At 42.1% G+C, this 22,891-nt stretch overlaps 1 protein-coding gene across 9 annotated transcripts in view; it reads right to left on the bottom strand.

The window, feature by feature from the left end:
• Positions 1–22,891, bottom strand: part of LOC127586448 (ryanodine receptor 1-like) — a 625,703-nt gene that overhangs the window by 105,291 nt on the left and 497,521 nt on the right. For all 9 annotated transcript variants that reach the window (XM_052044410.1, XM_052044408.1, XM_052044411.1 and 6 more), the window contains 6 exons: positions 18,575–18,681; positions 16,623–16,674; positions 14,960–15,025; positions 11,819–11,918; positions 10,967–11,046; positions 2,139–2,215 (listed from right to left, as the gene is read on the bottom strand). In XM_052044410.1, coding sequence (XP_051900370.1) covers positions 2,139–2,215; positions 10,967–11,046; positions 11,819–11,918; positions 14,960–15,025; positions 16,623–16,674; positions 18,575–18,681 — 482 coding nt within the window. The remainder of the gene's footprint in view (positions 1–2,138; positions 2,216–10,966; positions 11,047–11,818; positions 11,919–14,959; positions 15,026–16,622; positions 16,675–18,574; positions 18,682–22,891) is intronic.

The raw sequence follows: 22,891 nt of genomic DNA, 5'->3' as shown, positions 1-22,891 counted from the left end.
CCTTGGATGGTGGTACGGGAGGAGATGTAGGTATGGTTGCAGGGAAAACTGCCTAGGGTCAGGGAGGGGTGGGTGGAACGGATGAGCAAAGCAGAGAGTGACGGAGAGAGTGGCCTCTGTGGAAAGCAGAAAGGGTGGTGTAGTATGAGAGCACAAGGCTGTCACGTGACAGTGACAACACTGACCCCTCTGGTCGGAGGACAGCATTGCTTATCGGATCGGAAGTGATGCCACTGTCAATCAAGGTTTGGCTCCACCCCACCATCAGGTGTGGGCATAAGGATTGGCCTTGGACACCACCTTTGTTCCTAGAACCTGCCTGGCCATTGGCCCTGGTAAACACCTTTGTCCTTGACCTCCAAGCCATTGGCCTGTCTAAATTACCTAGCTGGGCTCCACCCAGCCTTCCAGCACTATAAAGGGTGTTGCACATTCCTAGCCCTTCCTCTTTTGACTTCCCCAGGAATAGTGAGCCAACGCTGCAGAGACCACTGGTAAGTGTGTGCACCACCACGTGGTTTGGGAGTGTCTCACTCAGATTCCAGGGAGTGTTAGGGCCATTGCTTGTCTGGGTCAAGGAGTTCCGGCATTGAAGTGTTTATCCCTTGATGAGCTGTACCTTGCTTATTGTGTGTGTATCTCATCTTCGTTGCGATTTCCCCCTCATGTTTGTGGTCTCCTGTGTGTGAGTGTGCATCCGTTCCCATTCATTATGTCCCTGCGTTTGCCTTTATGATTAAACTATTCTTAAAATCCAAAGCCTGTGTCCAGTGTCCTCCATCTTTAAGACCGAAAGAAGCTTTTCACACAACAGGTGGGAAGGGGAAGGTGTGAGTGGTGGTGGGATCCTGTTGCAGTTGGTGAAAATGAAAGGATTAGGTGTTGTATGCAGATAGTAGGGTGAAAGGTGAGGACCAAGGGAACTGTATCTCTGTTCTGTCTGATGGGGTGGGGTGGGGGGGGGGGGGGTGGGGTGGGGGGGGGGGGGGGGGGGGGGGGAAGGGCGAGAGTAGTAAGACAGGATATGGAGGAAGTGCAGTGAGGGCTCCATCAACTGCAGTAGAGGGGAAGCTACATTTCTTGAAAAAGGACATTTGAGAGGTCCTGGAACAGAAAGCCTCATCTTGAGAACACATGCAGTGGAGACAGAGAAACTGAGAGAAAGGGATGGTGTCCTTATAGGAGACAGGGTAGGAGGAGGTGTAGTCAAAGGAGCTGTGGGAGTGTGGATCATAGTAAATGTCAGTTGATAGCTGGTCTCCTGAGCTGAAGACAGATCCAGAAAAGGGAGAGAGGTTTCAGAAATGGTCCCAAATGAATTTGAGGGCAGGGTGGAAGTACATATATTTTTGTTTCTTGAATTGTTAAGAAGCTGCAGGTTATTGAGTTTTATGCATAAATGCTGTTTTACAGGGGATAGTTTGCACCCAGAATGATAGAATATGATCAAGACAAAGCTAAAAAATTGAGAAATGTGACACATCCTGCCACAAAACAATGTCAGTGCTGAAGGTCTCAAGGACCCTCCAAAAAGCTCTTCTCAGAAAGCACACCATAGAATCATAGATATGTATAGCACAGAAACTAGTCCTGTCGACCTATTTCCGTCCATGCCGACAGTGCTACCTGTTGACACAAATCCCATTCACCTGCGTTAGGCCGTATCTCTTTATGCTTTTCCAATCAAAATAGCTGTTTAAATCCCTCAGATTTTCTTGGATCTCATGTGACCTACTGTGTGGGATTTTGGTCAAAGTTAATCTCCTTTTTTATAATTCTACATTCTGCTTGTTACTATATCGTAACACAATAATGCAGAGCACAGAAACAGGCCCTTTGGCCACCGCATCCATACTGACCTCCAAGCACCCATCCATTTACCAACACCTGCTCCACAGCCTACTGTGCCTTGCTAATTCAGGTGCTTGTCTGCTTGCTTAAATGTTGTAACAGCATTCTGTCATTTGAACTTTCAGCAGAAATGCTAACCGGTCGATCAGAAAATGATTTATGCTGGCAGTAGTGGAAACTATTAACTAACCAGACTGTACAATCTTTTTGTTTAGTGGACACAGAATTGAAAACTCACTTCATTAAAAATGCAACAGAACAGAAATAAACCACGTAAGCTCACTCACCTGCAGGTTTGCATGAGAACTTGCATACTTTGGAAGAAACCAATCTCCCTCTTCTCTTTCAGGTAGTCTAACATTTTCTAAATAAAGAGCACAATAACTTTTAACAACGGGTAGACAATCATATTGTGCTATCATGATCAACTTTCTCATTTTTAAGTCTCTCCCACAATGCAAGCTCTACATGGAAGGGCAAGATTTACTGCTTAACCTGAATGAACCTAATAAGCCTGGGGGAATGAGGTAGGGCAAGTGGCAGAAGTGTCTGTCAGTGAGCACTTTGGGTCCAGTGACCGTAATTCTATCAGTTTTAAAATCCTTATGGAGAAGGATATGACCGGTTCACAGGTTAAGGTCCTGAACTGGGGCAGAGCACAAACTTTGGAGCCATTAAGCGGGACCTTGCAGTGGTTGATTGGGCAAGAACGTTTGCAGGGAAAGGAGTGTCTGCCAAGTGGGGGACCTTTAAAAGTGTGATGTCAAGAGTTCAGGGTCTGCATGTTCCTGTAAGGGTGAAGGGCAAGGCTGGAAGGTTTCGGGAACCCTGGTTGACAAGAGATATTGAGGCTCTGGTTTTTAAGAAAAAGAGGGAGGCATACACTGCGCGTAATTGGAAACTCATGAGTCTCTTGATGACTACAAAAAGTGTAGGGTGCACTTAAGAGAGAAGTTAGGAGGGCACAGAGGAGATGAGAAGGATCTGGCAGGCATGGTGAGGCAAAATACAATGAGATTCTATAGGTATATTAAGAGTAAAAGGGTGGCGAGGGAGAGAATAGTCCTCTTAAAGATCAGCATGGGTGTCTGTGTGTGGAACCAAAGGAAATGGGAGAGTTTTAATGAATATTTCTCTTCAGTTTTTACTGTGGAGAAAACAATGTAAGCTAAAGAAATGGGGGAAATGAGTGGTGTTGTCTTGCACCACTAAGAATTAACAGGGTGGAGGTATTGGAGGTCTTACATTTCATTAAGGTGGATAAATCCCCAGGGCCTGACCTGGTGCATTCTCGGGCCTCATGGGAAGCTAGAGAAGAAATTGGGGAGGACTTGCAGAGATTTTAGCTTCATCTCTGACCACAGGTGAGGTTCTGGTGGACTGGAGAGTGGCCAATATGGTATCATTGTTTAAAAAAGTAGCAAAAACAGGCCAGAGTCTGACATTGGTGGTGGGTAAATTGGTGGTGGTGGAAGGGATTCTGAGGGACATGATCTACGGACATTTGGAGAGACAGGATCTGATTCAGGGCAGTTAGTGTGACTTTGTGCATGGAAAGTTATGTCTGACAAATCTGAGTTCTTCGAGGAGGTAACCAAGAAGGTAGATGAAGGTAGGGTAGTGGATGTTGTCTATATGGACTTTAGCAAGGTCTGGAAGATGAGATTACATGGGACCTGGGTGGGGGGGGGGTGGTGGGGAGGGTGCATTTGGTTCATGATTGGCTCAGTGTTAGGAAGCAGAAGGTGATGGTCGAGGGTTCTTTCTCAGACTGGAGGCCTGTGTCTAGTGGTGTCCCACAGGGGTCAGTGCTGGGACCTAAGTTGTTTGTAATTAATATAAACAATTTGGATGTGAATGTACAAGGCATGGTTAGTAAGTTTGCAGATGATACTAAGACGAGAGGTTTTGTAAATGGTGTAAAAGGTTATAAAAATTACAGGGGGATCTTGATCAGCTGGGTATGTGGGCTGAGGATTGGTAAATGGTTTTCAATCCATATAAATATGAGGTATTGCATTTTGGGAGATCAAACCAGGGTAGGACTTACTGTGAATGGTAGGGCCCTCGTTATGAAATATAGGGACCTAGGAGTGCAAGTGCACAGTTCACTGAAAGCGGCGTCACAGGAACACAGGGTGGTGAAGAAAGCATTTGGCACACTGGCTTTCATCAGTTGGAGCAGTGAGTAGAGGAGTTGGGTAGTTATGCTGTAGTTATAAGATGCTGGTGAGGCTGCACTTGGAGCATTGTGTACAGTTTTGGTCACCATGTTATAGGAAAGATGTTACTAAACTAGAAAGAGTGCAGAAAAGATTTACCAGGATGTTGCCTGGACTTGGGGGCCTGAGTTACAAAGAGGTTGTGTAAACTTTATTCCATGGAATGTAGGAGATTGAGGGGTGACTTAATAGAGGTATATAAGATCATGAGGGGCATAGACAGGGTGAAAACACATAGTCTTTTTCCCAGGGAGGGGATGCTTAAAACAAGAGGGCATAGATTTAAGATCAGAGACAAGAGATTTAAAAGGGACAACAGGGGCAGCTTCTTCACACAAAGGGTGGTGCGTATTTGGAATGAGCTGCCAGAAAGTGGTTGAGGCGGGCACACTAGCAACATTTAAAAGCCATCTGGATAAGTACATGGATAGGAAAGGTTTAGAGGGCGATGGGCCAAATGTGGGCAGGTGGGACCAGCTTGCTAGGCAATACAACTGTCATGGACAAGTTGGGCCAAAGGGCCTGTTTCCGTGCTGTATTGCTCTGACTAAGCTGAATGGAGTAGCTTGCTCAGCTTCTTCAGAGAGCAGTTAGGAGACAGTCATATTGCCATGGAATTTGGGAAAAATTCAGACCAAATGTACATTCAATCATAGAATTGTACAGCATGGAAACAGCCATTTGGCTGAACTCATCCATGACAACCAATGGGCAACTTCTGTATTAATCCCATCGCCTAGCACTTGGTCCGTAGCCCTTTACACCAAAGCAATTCAATGCTGTCAGTGACCCAGTTTCAACCATTCTATCAGGCAGTGCATTCCAGGTAGCTACCACTCTCAGTGAAGAAGGTCCCCCTCATATTCCTTTGGAATATCTTCCCCCGACCCTACATCTATGTCATTTTGTCTGCCCTAATATGGGGAAACATTTCCTGCAGTCTACATCACCCATCTTATACTAATAGTATATATACAATCACATACAGTACAGAAACAGGCCCTTTAGCCCAGCTTGTCCATCCTGATCAAGTTGCCTCGCTGAGCTAGTCCCACTTGCCTGCTTTTGGGCCATGTCCCTCTAAACCTTCCTTTCCATATGCCTGTCCAAATGTCTTTTAAACATTGTAATTGTACCTGCCTCTGCCATTTCCTCTGGCAGCTTTCTATATATCCACTACCCTGTGTGGAAAAACTTGCCCCTCAGGTCTCCTTTAAATTTTTCCCTTCTCACCTTAAATCTTTGTCCTCTGGTCATAGGGTAGGGGAGTCTAAAACTAATGTGACCTGTACCCTACCCTATGCACCCCATGATTTTATATTACCTCTATAAGGTCACCTTCAGGGAAAACAGTTGCAGCCTTTCCAGCCGTATATCTCAAACCTTCTGTATCTGCTTCCACACTATACTTGGCAGCCCTTTGAAGGCACCCACCACCCTCTGTGTAGAAAAACTTGCCCCACACATCTCTTTTAAAACTTTAAAAACTTTAAAACTTTATTTATACAGTGCAGTAACAGGCCTTTCCGGCCCAGTGAGCTTGCACTGTCTAATTACACTCATGTTAACCGTACGTCTTTGGAATGTGGGAGCAAACCAGGAGCACCCGGAGGAATTCCACACAGTCACAGGGAGAATGTACAAACTCCTAACAGACAGCTGTGGGAATTGAAACCCAATCACTGGCACTGTAATAGCATTACGCTAACTGCTACGCTACGTTTAAACTTTCCCCCTCTCACCTTAAATGCAAGTCATAACATGACGTTCCAACTCTTGTGGTCAAGCTAACTGACAGAGGCAAGAGTGCCAAATACCTTCTTCACCACCTGCCTGCCTATGTCGCCACTTTCAGCGAACAATGTACCTGTAACCCTTGGTCTCTCTGTTGTACAACACTCCCTACCATTTATTGTGCAAGTCCTGCCCCGGTTCAGAACATAGAACATAGATCAGTACAGCAGAGGAACAGGCCCTTTGGCCCACGTTATTGTGCCAAAGTAATTACACTAGTAATTAAACACCTAACTAAACTAATCCCTTCTACCTACACAAGGTCCATATCCCTCCATTCTCTGAACATTCATATGCTATCTAAGAGCTCTTAAATGCCTCTATCATATTTGCCTCCACTGCCACCCCTGGCAGCACATTCCAGGCACCCACCACTCTGTGTGAAAATTGCCCCGCACATCTCCTCTCTGAACTTGCCCCCTCTCACCTTAAATGCACTCCCTCAAGTATTAAGCATTTCAACCCTGGGAAAAAGTTATCAGCTGTCTACTCTATCAATGCCTCTCCTAATCTTATAAACTTTGATCAGGTTTCCTCTCAGCCTCTGCCATTCCAGAGAAAACAACCCAAGTTTGTCCAACCTCTCATGCCCTCTCATCCAGGCAGTGTCCTGGTAAATGTCTTCTGCACCCTCCCCAAAGCCTCCACATCCTTCCTATAATGAGGCAAGCAGAACTGAATGCAGTACTCCAGGTGCAGCCTAACCAGAGTTTTATAAAGCTGCAACATAACTTCCTGACTCTTGAACTCAATGCCTTGACTAATAAATGCAAGCATGCCGTACACCTTCTTTACCGTCCTATCAACCTCCACTTTCAGGGAGCAAAGGACTTGCACCCCTAGATCCCTCTGTACCTCAACACTGTTAAGGATCTTGCCATTAACAGTGTACTGTCCTTTTGTATTTGATCTCCCAAAGTGCAATAACTCACACTTGCCCAGACTAAACTCCACCTGCCATTTCTCTGCCTGGATCTGCAACTGATTTATACCCCGTCGTACCCTTTTGCAATCTTCTACACTATCCACAACATCACCAATCTTTGTATCATCTGCAAAGATTTTCATCCAAGTAATTTACATTGTATGTCACAAACAGCAGAGATCCCAGCACAGATCCCTGCGGAACACCACTAGTCACGGACCTCCAGCCAGAATAAGTCCCAATGACCAATAACATGAGACTCTCCAGTCTATAGTTTCCAGGATTATCCCTATTTCCCTTCTTGCACAACAGAACAACATAAGCTACTTGCCAGTCCTCCGGGGCCTCGCCTGTGGCAAGAGAAGACATGAAGATTTTGGTCAAGGCCCCAGCAATCTCATCTCTTGCCTCTCTCAATAACCTGGGTATATCCCATCAGGCCTTGCGGATTTATCCACCTTCACGTTCTTCAAGAGACCCAACACTACTTTGTTGGGGATTATCCTGGGGTTATGAAATTATGGATTGCAGATATTAAGTAAAATGAGAACCAGTCTTCAGGAAATGAAACCTGTTCACAATTTAACTTCAACTGATACATTAAGGCTATTGAAACCAATCATTGGGCATAGGAGATTGATTCTGTACCACTGAAAATACGCAGGGGAAGACAATAGATGAATGTTTATGTTAATTGGTGCTCATTGAAAACGTCAGGCTGAGATCAGGGAAGGCATTAAGTGGCCATCTCCTGTATTAACACATTGTTAAAGGCATATCCCTGCCAGTTAATGCACAGTTCATGACAGGTCTGTTTTGTCATTTGGAATATTCTGGCTAGTTGTATATTCAGGGAGCCATCCTTCAACACTGTAACACAGGTGCATTTTGGATTCCTAGAGTTTGTGCTCAGAAGCTTTCAGACCAGCCACCAGTATTGAATATTCAAAGGAGTTCTGCTATTTGGGATATGCTATCATTGTAAATATGTAATTCTGCAAAGTTACCTGTCTGTATTCAAAATGTTAAAGTTAAGTAGGTAATTATAGACATTGAAACTGTAGTCAATCATTTATTATTGTCTTTGTGTTCAAGAAGTATGAAACACTGTGAGGAGAGAACTAGATTCTCCCCAGAGGACCTGCTGTGTTGAATAAAGACTTCTATATCACCAGCTTCAGTGTCTCTCCAGTGACGTAGTCAGTCACGACATACCCTTCTTTATCCCAAAGTGCCCTAGCATAGTATCACGCTCCACACTGATCTCACTATCCTCCAAGTCCTTCTCCTTGGTAAATACTGACGCAAAGTACTCACTTAGGAAATCATCCATATCCTCCGCCTCTAAGCATATGTTCCGTCCTTTATCCTTGAGTAGTCCAACCCTCTTCCTAGTTATCTTCCTGCTCTTGTGTACGTAGAGAATACCTGAGGATTCTCTTTAATCCTACTTGTAAAATGTCCTCTCCTGGCTCACTTAATTCCCTTCCTGAGTTCTTTTCTGGCTTCTTTATAATCCTTAAGGGCTCTGTTTGATTTTAGCTGCCAAAACCTTACTTATGCTTCCATTTCCTTGACTAAATTCACCATCTCTCTCGACATCCAATGTTTGCTTACCTTACCATCCTTGTTCTTCCTTCTTACTGGAACATACACTGTGCATTTGGTCTAAACACCCTCCACATGTCAGATATGGACCTGCCTACAAACAGATGTTCCAATTAACTGTCCCTAGTTCCTACCTAATACTCCTGTAATTTGCCCTGCCCTGATTTCACACACTCCCGCAAGGTTCATTCTTATCCTTATACTTCAACATTATACTTTAAGTGCAAAATGAAACACTTCACACTTGTCTGATTGAAATTCCATTTGCCGCTCCTTGGCCCACTTTCCCAGTTGATCTGGACCCTGTTGTGATCTTTTGTGTCATCTGCAAACTTACTAACCATGTCAACTACATTCTCACCCTGGATGACCAGCAGTACTCCAGCTGAGACCTAACCAAGGTTTTATGAAGTTGAAGCACGACCTTCCTACTTCTGTATTCAATACTCCAACCAGTGAAGGCCAGGATCTCAAATGCCTTTCTAACCACGTTGTCTACCTGTGTCGTCACCTTCAAAGATCTATGGACATGACTCTCAGGTCTCTCTATTCCTCAGTACTCCCTAAGACCCTAGCTTTCATGATGTATGTTCTAGTCTCAATAGTGGTCCCAAAATGCATTGCCTCACATTTGTCTCGATTAAACTCCATCTGCCATTTTTTTTGCCCATTTCACAGAATCAAACAACACAGAAAAAGGCCTTTCAGCCCAAGTGCTCTATGCCAACCAAGATTCCCATCTAAGCTAGTTCATGTGCCTGCATTTGGCCCATATCCCTCTAAACCTTTCCTATCAATGTCCCTGTCCAAGTGCCTTCTAAATGTTGTTCATGCACTTGCATCAGCCACTACCTCTGGCAGTTTGTTTCATATACTGACCACCCTCTGGTGAAAAAGTTGTCCTGCAGGTTCCTGCTAAATCTCTCCCCTCTCACCTTAAACCTGTGCCCTCTAGTTCTTGATTCCCCAATCATGGGAAAAAGACTGCACATTCACCCTATCCTAGGCCCCTCATGATTTTATACTCCTCTATAAGATAACCCCTCATTCTCCAATGCTCCAATGAATAAAGTCCCAATCTACTCAACCTCTCTCCATAACTCAGTTTCTTTTCCAACAATATCCCTGTTAAATCTCCTCTGCACTCTTTCCAGCTTAATGGCATCTTCCCTATAACTGGGTGACTAAAACTGAGCACAATATTCCAAGTGTGGCCTCACCAATTTCTCTTACAACTGCAACATAACATCCCAACCTCTATACTCGATGTCCTGACTGATGAAGGCCAGCATGCCAAAGGCTGCCTTCACCACTCTGTCAACCTGTGACTCCACTTCCAGTGAACCATGTACTTGACCTCCTAGGTCCCTCTGTTCTACAACACTCCCCTGAGCCCTACCGTTCACTGTGAAAGTCCTACCCCCAATTGTCTTCCCAAAATGCAACACCTTGCACTTATCTGAATTAAACTCCATTTGGCATTCCTCGGCCCACTTACCCAGCTGATCAAGATCCCTCTGTAAATCCAGATAATTATCTTCACTGTCAACGACACCACCCATTTTAGCATCACCTGCAAACTTACTAATCAAGCCTTGTACATTTTCATCCAAACCATTGATGATACATAGCAATGGGCCTAGCACCATTGGGGAACAGCGCTAGTCACGGGCCTCCAGTGCTAAGAACAACCTTCCACCATCACGTCATCCGTGAACTTATTGATCATGCCTCCCACATCCACCTCCAAGTCATTCCTGCATATTATGGATAGCAAGGGTCCCAGCGCTGATCCTTGTGAGACACCATTTGTCACAGGCAGCCAATTTCAGAAACAACCCACTACCATCACCCTCTGGCTCCTCCTGCCAAACTAATTTCATAGAATCATAGAAAGTACAGCACAATACAGGCCCACAATGTTGTGCCGACCTTTAAACCTTGCCTAAGACTATCTAACCCCTTCCTCCCACATAGCGCTCTATTTTAAATTCCTCCATATGCTTATCTAGCTATCTCTTGAATTTGACCAATGTCTCCACCACCGCCCCAGGCAGCGCATTCCATGCCCCAACCACTCTCTGGGTAAAAAACCTCCATCTGATACCTCCCTTGAACTTCCCACCAATTACTTTAAAGCCATGCCGCCTTGTATTCAGCTTTAAAGCCATGCCCTCTTGTATTTCGAGCCAGTTTGCCTACTTGCCCTGGATCCCATGGGCCCTAACCTGTTGAATCACTCTCTATGTGGGACCTGGTCAAAGGGTTTACTGAAGTTCATGTAAATCACATGTTCTCCCCTCCCTCAGCAGATCACATTAATTCTAGATTTACTTGATTAGCTGAATTTGAATACCCCGGCTGCCAAAATGGAATTTGAACTCTGAATTATTTTATCTGTGGATTGTTAACTTGACTTTGATTACAATCCAGTCACTTCCAGCATGCTATCACACGCACTATATTACAAATCACCATCATATAACTGTTTGAGTTCTATGATAATGCACATGATTTCAGCATAAAATATTGTATAATGCAGCAATAATAATGTATAATTTTCTACCTGTTGGACCTCACAGTTACCGCCATTCAGAATGGAAATGCCAAGCTTTAGAGTTGAGGAAACCATTGTACCAGGCTCACCTAAGAAGTGGAAAAGAAAAGTCTTGGCAAGTTATCTGTAATTTAACCAAAACTGATGAGACTGCTTCCCTACAACAGACCCATCATGTTCCAAGTTTTAGTTTATTTTTTTCTGTAAAGTTAAATAAGAGTTCCAAATCCCCTGACACTTTGGACTTCCATTATGTTGCTCTGTTATTCAGGTTTGCATGGAGTGTAAAAGAAACTACTCAATATGCACTAGCCTGAAACTCACAGCAAAGCACACTCCTGCTATCCCAAGTGGCAGGCAGAAAGGATAAGTATACTGCTGAGTGGATACTCACTCTCTGCAAACAAGGGCAATCAAAAATGTTACTTCAAATTCCCCTGCAGCAGATATTAACACATGGGTATTTCTTCCCTGAGCTCGCCAGCACCGTCAATGGATGCACGAAGTGGGGAGGATTAGTTACCTTCATCTGAGGAAGCTGGAGGAAACCTCCTCTGATTGCACAATAAACCATTCTCCAATCACCGCTGTCCATGGGTTTCTGATTCCAATTTCCTCTGTTTCTTCCCTTTAGGCCCTCATGATCCACGTACTGCACTCAAGTAACTAGACTAGCAAGATCCAGCTCAAATTGTTGCCCAGTATGTGCTTCATTCTTTAAAAGCCATTATTATTATCCAGATCTACAAGAACTACGGAAAGTATGAGTACCTTACTCTGGGGCTTCTACTACAGCTGCAGGCTATAGATTGTATTGTATTAATATTGCATTGGTGAATAATTATTTCCTAAAATTCATACCCTTGCAAGCACTAATCATCTGTAGAACCATCTCAGCAGATCCACGGCTATGTAATCTGGATTGCTGGTACAGAAGTCTTTGTTTCTCCATCTCCTTTTCCTAAGAAAATAGAAGAAAAAAGATGTTCATTTGTATTGTTCCTGAGAGTGTCTTAAAACTCTAGTGAAGAACTTTACAAATGAGTAGCAACTTTATTGGAGAAAAAAACAAAAGACAATTTGCACACAGCAAGCTGTCACAAACAGCAAAATAATAATAACCAGATAATGACCAAGAAATTCTGCCACACAGTGTCAGAGGCATGAGATCTATACAATTGAATTTTTGTTAAAAAGGTGGCCTACAGAGTGGATCCTTCAATCTTCAAATTTTATTCATGAGTATCCAGATGTGCACAGTGCTGTCCAATGATATGTCATGCATACATTGCTGCACTTCCAGGATCTTCATTAGCATGTACTTGCTCATGGACACAACTGGCTGCTCATACTGAAATGATGCTTTACAGCATGTGAGAGAGACCTCACTCGTGTTTCACGGGAACCTGCCTGACCTGGTTCCAGATCATGGAAACCCACTTCAGGTAGGTTCATTGTTGCTGTCCTTCACTTCCCCACAGCCTCAGTCATAATCTCCGTAAGTTTATCCTGACTCTCCCTCTAATACAAGAGAAGGAACCCAACCACATTCTAACTATGGTACCACATTATTGTCAAGGTCCTGATACTCATTTACCAGCTACAAATCCCCTTACTCCCTCCATTTTCAGATGACCTGCTTGTTTTCCTTAGCTCACTCCAATTAGTGCTGAAAATGCTGATGAATTTCTGAGGCAAAATGAATTACCTGGCACACTTAAAATTACTGGCTGAAAATGAACTTCTAGGTATGAGTGTTTTTTCACACTAATACTACTTGGATGTCAAAAACAATACATGCTGACTGCACCTATTTGGAAGTTTAGGCTGGGCAGTGAGAATGATGTTCACAGATTGGAGTATATGATGTAATTCATTACTCTACTGTTTAAGTACACTTACAACAGTGGAATTTACCTGAAGACATGAAAGATTGCCCCATGTCCTATCCACAGAAAGCAGGACAAAATAAACCAGACAATTACACATTGTCAGAATAATCAGAAGTGATGTAATCTGTTGTCAACAGTGCTGTCAAGTCAACCTACCCACCAACAAACTGCTGTCGTTCAGTTTGTGTTCTGCCAATACCACTTAATACTTGACGTCAATACAACCTTGATTAAAGTGTTGACAAAAGAGCTGAATTTAAGGTGAGAGGTGATTGGCATTGAGGAGCCACATTAAAACTAAAATCAATGGGAACCAGGGGCAGAAAAGTCTCCGCCTGCTTGTCGAAACGTGCATGAAGATGGTTGTGCTTGCAAGAGGCCAAGCACGTCAGCACCTTGACATGGCCACAGGAGCCCATCAGGACAATGTCTTAGGTACAACCATTTTCATCTGTTCCCTGCTTTCATCAGAAGTGTGTTTGCTGCTGATTGTGTTCAGTATCATCTGTAAATCCTCAAATGATGAAGAACTCTGTCCCTGCATGCAACAAATCTGAACATAATTCTGGCAAAAGCATTCACAAGTGCTAGACAATGACCATCTCCAATCAGGCAGCTAACAACTCCCCCCACCCCCAGTATTACTTTTGACATCTACTAGACTTTGACATTTGTTGGTATTACAACTGCTGAAACACCAGCCATTTTGAGGAGGGGGCGGGTGGGGATAGGGTTAATGGTAATTGTTGACCACAACTTGATCTGACCAGTCACATGAAAATCAAAACAACTACAGATGTTGGAAATCTAAAATAAAAACAGGGAATGCTGGAAACACTCAGCAGGTCAGGTCACATCTAAGGGAAAAGAACCAGAGCTAATAGGTGTGACATGACAAAGGGTCATGTCACACCTATTAGCTCTGGTTCTTTTCCCATAGATATGACCTGACTTGCTGAGTAATTCCAGCACTTTCTTCCTTTATTGTACGACAAAGTATCCTTCAATTACCTGGGTGATTTCCTCTGTGAAACAATGTCAGGAAGTTTGGCACATTTCAGGATCAAACAACCCTTTGGATTGGCATCCCTTTTGTTAACCTGAACATAAACTTGCTCCACAGCCAGCATACCACAGCTGCAGTGTACCATCTACAAGGTAAACTGCAGCAACCTACCATAGTTTTTTCAATAACGCCTCCCAAACCTCCGAACTCCACCACTGTTGGGACAAGGGTAACTGATGTATGGAAATGCCAACGCTGACAAGTTTCTTTCTAGGTTACATCTTATCTTGACTTGGAAATACCTTGCTGTTCCATCATCTTTGCTGAAATTCTTACCAAGTAACAAAGTAGAGGTACTTGCAGCACAGGAAGTGCAGGAATTCCAGCAAACGGTTCACATTCTCAAGGGCACTTAGGGATGGGCATTAAATGCTGGCTTTGCCAGCAATGCCCAGAACCCATCAGAAAATAATTCAAAACAAATGTTACTTGAATAGAAGGTTTCCTAACTCTCACATACATTTCTGGAAGGCATTTCCAGCTGGCTACAACATACAAAATGCTGGAGGAACTAAGCAGGTCAGGCAGCATCTATGGAGGGAAATAAACAGTTCATGTTTCGGGTTGAGAGCCTTCATCAGGACTGCAGAATTCTTCCCATTCCCATCTGAAGAATCTTGTGTGTCTCCAGATGGCTACTGTAGCTTCAGCAGCAGTTTGTCAGAAATAAATCACAAAGCTGCAGGTGTTGTACACTTAGTCGGCAAAGGAGAAAAGGTTAATGCAGGAAAGTAAAGGTCAATTTTGTACCTGTGGTTTTGTAACTTCTAGTCCTCGTGTATGGTGCAAGAGTAAAATTAACATTGGCATGAATGCGTAAAACGCAGCTTGTGCCTGACTAATTTGAGATTTATTTGTAAGCATGTTCACAGGGATTAGCAGCAAATAGTATTCATTTATATAATTTTATAATAGAACTGTACAAACAACTGCTTAATATGCAGGAGTTTCAGTCAGTGTAAAGATATCCAAAAAATCTTCAATCTTCTGACTGAAGTTGATGAAACTTTGACTGAAACTCATTGTGGTTCATTGCAGACTTACTTCAAAGCTAAGTTCAGCATCCTCTTCATCTTCCGTCTCTGCACCTTCTTCTTTAATGTGACAACTCTAAAAGCAATAGATAAGCTTCATTCAGCAACATTAACCCCATAAAGCACAACAGTCTTCAAGCTACAAAATATACGAATGTTCAACACTTCTCTTCCTATGGTTTTGTAGCAGCTTTACCCAATTTTTTTGAAAGGTGTCCCAGAAAATAAAAAGACAATCAATTTGAAGAGAGAATAATTGCATAACTTCCAGGTGTTCCTTGTACAGTAGCTGGACCCCATTCAACTTCAGATCGGCTGATTGTGTCTCTGATGTACACTTACAGGTACAAGGCAGTCTTCTGGAACTATAAGTAGCCTTGATGCACAAACACTGAGATGGCAGAAGGTGGCAACAAGTCCTGCATCAATATCTATTGAATACGATCTGAAACCGTGAAATTTCAGACTGGTCACTAGAGGTCACAAGCAGGAATCTTGGGGTTATTTTGAGGAACAAAAAAAAACAGACTACAATAAGCAAAACATAATTTGGATACCTTTGAATCTTCAAATGTGGTAAAGAAGTATCAAATCACACAAAACAATGTTTACATGACTGGAGGCCTGTGACTAGTGGTGTCCCCCAGGGGTGGGTGCTAGGCCCATTACTATTTGTCATCTATATCAATGATTTGGATGAGAATGTACAAGGCATGGTTAGTAAGCTTGCAGACGACATTAAATTAGGTAGTGTCATTGAAAGTGAAGATGATTATCTGGATTTACAGAGGGATCTTGATCAGCTGGGTAAGTGGGCCAAGGAATGGCAAACGGAGTTTAGTTCAGGTAAGTGCAAGGTGTTGCATTTTGGGAAGACAAATGAAGGTTAGACTTTCACAGTGAATGGTAAGGCCCAGAGGAGTGTTGTGGAACAGAGGGACCTAGGACTACAAGTACATGGTTCCCTGGAAGTGGTATTGCAGGTAGACAGGGTGGTGAAGAAGGCTTTGGCATGCTGGCCTTCGTCAGTTAGGGCGTTGAGTATGGAAGTTGGGATATTATGTTGCAGTTGTACAAGACGATGGTGAGGCCACATTTAGAATATTGTGTTCAGTTTTGCTCACTCTGCTATAGGAGAGATGCTATTAAGCTGGAAAGAGTGCAGAGGAGATTTATGTGGATGTTGCTGAGACTCAAGGGACTGAGTTACCAAGAGAGGTTGGGATTTATTTCATTGGAGCATAGGATAATTAGGGGTGATCTTATAGAGGTTTATAAAATCATGAGGGGCATAGATAGGATCGTTGCACACAGTCTTTTTCCCAGGGTTGGGGGATGAAGAACTAGAGGGCAAGGTTTAAGGTGAGATGGGAGAGATTTAATAGGAACCTGAGAGGCAAGTTTTTCACCCAGATGGTGGTCGGTATATGGAATGAGCTGCCAGAGGCAGTGGTTGAGGCAGGTACATTAACAACATTTAAAAGGCACTGGGGCAAATACATGGATTGGAAAGGTTGCGGGTCATATGGGCCAAACACAGACAAATGGGACTAGCTTAGGTGGGAATCTTGGTCAGCGTGGACCAGTTGGGTCAGTTTCCATGCTGTATGACTCTATGACTGTATCTGCCAAAATTGTTCAAAATATTTATTTGTATAAATGGCTGTACTTACCTTTGCCATAATATCAGCATACGACATATAGAGATGGTCCATTTCCAGTTTGCTGAGGACAATTAGAAAAAAAATGTTTCTAATGTAGACTAAAATCTGAATAAACTTGCAAATGGGTGAAAACAATCCTAAGATATACATTACATTTCAATTAGACAGGTGACTGCTGCTGTCAATTGGCAGCTGAAACTATATCTCTTACCCTCATAATACTAATCTGTCTTTAAGACTGATATTTATCACATGGTGAAAACAAAGTATATCAAATCATTTGCAATGAATTTTTATTTTTACAATTCTGTGATGTGCCTTGATAATACATGGTAATTTAAAGCTGGCATCCTTATTTCTTCAAAGTGTTCAGAATAACTTTTGGAAGTTAAATTTTAATAACTGTTGATGAAGGATCATCAACCTAAAACGTTAACTCTACTTCTCTCTGCACAGATCCTATCTGATTTGCTGTTACCAACATTTTCTGCTTTTATTCCACTAAATGCATTGCATTTACAGCTGGATTCCAATTTCCCTGCAGGTGGCTTGGACTCCTGCATCAATATCCATTGAATGCGATCTGAAATCCTGGGGACTATTTTATTATTATATCTTTTTATCGATGAACAATCTGAAACAACAATGTTTCAGAGAGAATAAGATAATGCAATGCTGTTGATATATAATTAACCTGCTCCATTTTAAATTTGATCTTTTTTGTAGGTCACGTTGCTGGTTCTCACATAGGACCCAGGTGCTCACCATTCACACTAGTAAATGGACAGAAAACAAAACAGATGATATGCTGAAACATTGATGAATTTAATGTAGTGGGAGCAAACTCCAGAACAGAAACATTAGCACAGACTACTCAGATGTATATCATGTTTCTCCATTACTGAATTACTCATTATTGAAAAACTTGGAAACCCTTTGCACAATTTTAACCTGTGATTCTAATTTTTTGTAGTTTACAGATTTGCCAATTATTTTTGTAGTCTGCTCAAGAAAATTCCTATTTCAGACAGCCTCCCTTCATTACTATAACTGGATGGAGATTAAATCAAACTCAGACTTTATCCCAATGCCTAAAACTTGTGCTGAAAACAGCTTCTCAACAGCAATCCTATGTTGTTTTGATTGAGACTGCAGGTATGGGGGCAACATCAAAAAAACTGGAGATATGCTGGAAATCTAAAACTAAAACAGAAAATGCTGGAAATACTGAGCAAGTCAGGGTGCACCTGTAGGAAGAGGAACAGAGTCAACTTTTCAGGTCTTTTGTCAGGACTGAAAGAATCCTGAAACATCGGCCCTGTTTCTCATCCCACAGATGTGACCTCACCTGTTGAGCATTTTCTGTTTCTGCTCTGCGAGTATCAGGGCACATCTTAGATAAACAGCCACAAGGATGTACATTGAGATAGTAAAAATTTCTTATGTAGGGAACCCTAAAAACTGACTAAAAGAGAAATTTTGTTCTACTTGTTTGAGATTGGTTACAACTCTGATGTGAGTGCACAGAGTACAGGAAGTCCCTGGGTTACGAACGAGTTCCATTTTTGAGACTGTTCGTAACCCGATTTTGTCTGTAACTTGGAACAGTGTCCGCACATGTGCACTTGGCCCTGGGATTGCGGCCGCGCATGGTCCCAGCCGCACACGCGCACTTGGCCCGGGATTCCCCGGCCGCACATGTGCATTTGGCCTGGGGTTGGGCCAAAGGAGGTGTACCGCTGCCGTGGTAGGATCGGGGACTGGGCCCGCTTACGAACCGAAGGTTGTTAAGACCACGAAGGTTGGTTTGTATGTACGGGCATTCGTAAGTCGGGCGTTCGTAAGTCGGGGACTTCCTGTATGACCTCACCCTTTCCTTTCAACCCACAGTGGAACATTTTAACAAAAGTTGCAAGTGTTTTCTTTCAAGGTTTTGACTATGTGATTATACAAATCCACACCTTTTCTCAGTCAGAGCCGTACGACTAAAGTGAAGAATCAACTGGTGAAGTGGATCAGGTTTTGACTCTTTTGCCTCTTCCTCCTCTTCTTCCTCTTCACCTGATTTCTATTGATAAATCAGCCACAAAGCACATCAACATTTGAATAAAGACCTAAAGAAACTCCACCAGGCTCCAATATTTCACACACATATATGTAATGTCTTTATTTGCAGTACTTTGCACAAGTACTCTTGTACTACAAATCCATATATTAATTAGATCATTCAGTTTTATCAATTCTTGAAGAATTGTTTTAAAAATCTTGCAATCAAACTCAAATTTGGCATTCAACCAAACAAATCATACTCATTACATATGCTACACAAACTGCTGTGCTTTCCTTTTCTCTAGGCAGACACATCCTGTATTAAGCGAATATTGTTAATAAGCATGCATACACCACTGTTAATAAATTGTTAGTTTCAGCAAAGGAAGAATTACTTAGTGAGGCAACATTATGCACAAGATTTTAGAAATATGTCCTAGGCAGATGAATTATTTTATAAAATGTTCCTATTTTAGCAAAACTGTGATTCAACTGGACTGGCAGGATGGATTTCCTGTAATATTTCTGAGCCTCTTCGGTTAGAATCGTTTGACTATGCAAGTGGGTTTCATATTTCAATCATATTGAAGAGTAAAGATGTTAGTTGTGAACTTTGGACCCGCATCACCCATTATTCTGGGTACTACAAATGTTCTCAATCTTCCAAAACACTCATTGCGTTATGTGCACCTTTTGGGGCAAATCACTCCAGAGTATCACCAGGTGGATGTGAGCTGAGTGGGCAGATTGTGGCATTTTTTAGCAGATAAAATTGATTTAAAGCCATTGCAATGCTCCAGCAGAACAAACACCAAACAGCCAGTAAGATCCTCACCAATATTACTTAAAGTAATCAACTACTTACAGGTTAATTGCTGGTTGTTTTTTTTCCAACTATTGGACTTCTGGTTTCTGCACAAAACAGCATTACCCAGATATGCAATAATGCAGTAAAACTCAGATAATCTGTTCGCCTTTTGTTCAGGTATCCTGATGGCTTGGCATTTGGCTGAACTGGTTCTGTTTCCCGCACCCCTTTAAACTCACCTGGGCCCCAGTTCCTGTGCTTCCTTAAAACTCCGAAAAATAGTCTGGAAAATTTGCCAGTCCAGCAACACCAAAGTCTTGAGGGTGCTAGAGTTTTATTGTAATAGGTATTACCCTTGCAATTCAGCATAAATAAATAAGAGTACAAACTGCCGGAAAAAGGGGCAGGAAAAATACTTCTCAGAAGAAAGGAGACCTTAACATGTGGCATTATTTGTAGGGGCAGAATGATCAAAATAAATGACAGCAGATTTCAAGAAAAGGTAAAGAACATCTCAGGAAAAAAAATTATAATTATCAGATAACTTAATGCTAGAGAGGGAATTTGGTTGGTCACCTAGTTACAGGCAATAGTATATAGATGATGGACAACATAAACTTGAAGAGGGCATGAGAGAATATGGACGGGGTGGAATTTGTACAAACCAGTCCTCACTGAGGAGTTGGTGGTGGAAAGGGTGAGCAGCTTCAAGGTCCTGGACACCAACATCTCGGAGGATCTATCCTGGGCCCAACACATTGATGCAATCACAAAGAAGGCACGCCAGCGACTCTACTTCATTAAGAGTTTGAGGAGATTTGGTATGTCACCGAAGACCCTTACAAATTCCTATACATGAACGGTGGACAGCATTCTGACTGGATGCATCATCGGCTGGTATAAAGGCTCCAATGCACAGGATCACAAGAGGCTGCAGAGGACTGTTGACTCAGCCAGCTCCATCACAGGAAAAACCCACTCCACCATTGAGGACATCTTCAAGAGGCAGTGATTCAAGAAGGCGGCATCCATCATTAAGGACCCTCACCATCCGGGACTCTTTACGTTACTATCATCAGGGAGGAGGTACAGGAGCGCGAAGACTCACACTCAGCGATTCAGGAACAGCCTTTTCTCCTCTGCCATCAGATTTCTGAATGATCCATGAACCCATGAACGCTACCTTGTTCTTCCTTTTTTTGCACTGCTCATTTATTTTTGTAAATAATTTTGTCTTTGCACTGTATTGAACATAGAATAGTACAGAACAGAATGGGCCGTTCGGCCCACAATGTTGTGCCAACCTATATGAACACCTACTCCATGATCAATTTAACCCTTCCCTCCTACACAGCCCATAACCCTCCATTTTTCTTACATCCATGTCCCTATCTAAAAGACTTTTAAATTTCCCATTCTATCAGCCTCTACGCTCCAGGTACCTGCCACTCTCTGTGTAAAAAACCTACCTCTGACATCTCCCCTAAACTTTCCTTCTCTGACCTCAAACTGATGTCCTCTGGTATTGGCCATTGCTGCCCTAGGAAAAATGTGCTGGCTGTCCACTCTATCCATGCCCCTCATAATCCTATACACCCCTTCTTTTTCAATCTTTTTATTAATTTTCAAATTAATACAGATTAATACATATAACATCGGTGACTGTACACGTGATACAAAGAGATTGGGAGGACAATCATGACATAAATAATCATAAAGAATAAAAAATATACTCTTGGCCCCACGGTCTCTAAGTAAGCGAATATGTTACAAAAAAAAATCAAAAAGGGAAAGAAAAAGATTTATTGTATAAAAAAAGAACCCCCAAATCGAAAATAATTATAAGTAATAAATCAAAACAAACTAAAAAAAACATTCAAAAGAAAAAAAAACTGGACTGATATTTCTCGATGAACAAAGAGCAGTATTATGTCGTCAAATCCGCTCCTCTAAGTTCAAAGATTATTAAAAAGGGATCTATATCATATGAAAATATTGAATGAATGGTCTCTAAACTTCTTCAAATTTAAGTGAAGAATCAACAGTGCCACTCCTAATTTTTTTCTAAGTTTAAACATGCTATAGTTTGAGGAAACCATTGAAAAGTGGTGGGAGGTATTGGATCCTTCCATTTAAACAAAATGGATCACTTGGCCATTAATGTAACAAAGGCAATCATACGACAAGCAGCAGCAGATAAGTGGCCAGATTCCATCATTGGTAGCCCAAAAATTGCAGTGATTGGGTGAGGTTGTAAATCAATATTCAATACAGTTGAAATAATGCTAAAAATGTCTTTCCAATATTTTTCCAAAAGAGGGCAGGACCAAAACATATGTGTCAGGGAAGCCACCTTCGACTTACATCTGTCACATATAGGATTTATATGGTGATAAAAATGGGCTAACTTGTCTTTAGACATATGGGTTCTGTGAACCACCTTAAATTGTATCAAAGAGTTTCTGGCACACATTGAAAATGTATTAACTAATTGAAGAATTTTCTTCCATGTCTCTGTGGGTAAAAGTATCTGGAGTTCTCTTTCTAATACATTCTTAATTTCATCAAGTGTCTCTGGATGTATTTTCATAATTAGATCATAAATTATTGCTATCAAGCCCTTCTGATAGGGATTAAAACCTAAAATTTTTTCCGTAATTTCTATTTTATATCGAATCGGAAAAGAAAGCGTAGTAACTTTTAAAAAATTTCTAATCTGGAAGTATCGAAAAAAGTGTGATCTAGGCAAATTGTATTTATTACACAACTGTTCAAAAGATAAAAAACAGTTATCAATGAATAAATCACGGAAACATGTTATTCCCTTTATTTTCCATAAAGAAAAAGCTGAGTCGATTCTGGATGGTTGAAAGAAAAAATTAGATTGAATGGGGCTTGATAAATTAAATTTATTCAAATCCAAAGAATTTACGGAATTGAAACCATATTCATATTGTATGTTTAACTATTGGGTTAGTCATATATTTACTCAATTTACTAAGTGCAAAAGGGAGTGAGGCTCCTAAAATAGAAACTAATGGAAATCCTTGCACTGATTCATACTCAAGCCCTAGCTCGCTCAACCTCTCCTCATAAAACATGTTCTCTAATCCAGGCAGCATCCTGGTAAATCTCCTCTGCACCGTCTCTAAAGCTTCCACATCCTTCCTATAATAAGGTGACCAGAACTGAACACAAAACTCATTGTGGTCTAACCACAATTTTATAGATCTGCAACATTATCTCAATGCTCTTGGACTCAACTCCCCCGTCCAATGAAGGCCAGCACACCATACGCCTTCTTAACCACCCTTACGCGGCAACCTTGAGGGATCTATGGATTTGAACCCCAAGATCCCTCTGTTTCTCCAAACTGCTAAGAATCCTGCCATTATCCTTGTACTCCGCCTTCATGTTCGTT

The sequence above is a fragment of the Pristis pectinata genome, chromosome 35 (assembly GCF_009764475.1).
Source record: "Pristis pectinata isolate sPriPec2 chromosome 35, sPriPec2.1.pri, whole genome shotgun sequence".
NCBI lineage: Eukaryota > Metazoa > Chordata > Chondrichthyes > Rhinopristiformes > Pristidae > Pristis > Pristis pectinata.
The sequence above is the reverse complement of the archived record's forward strand: the minus strand, read 5'-3'. Positions and strand labels throughout refer to the sequence as shown.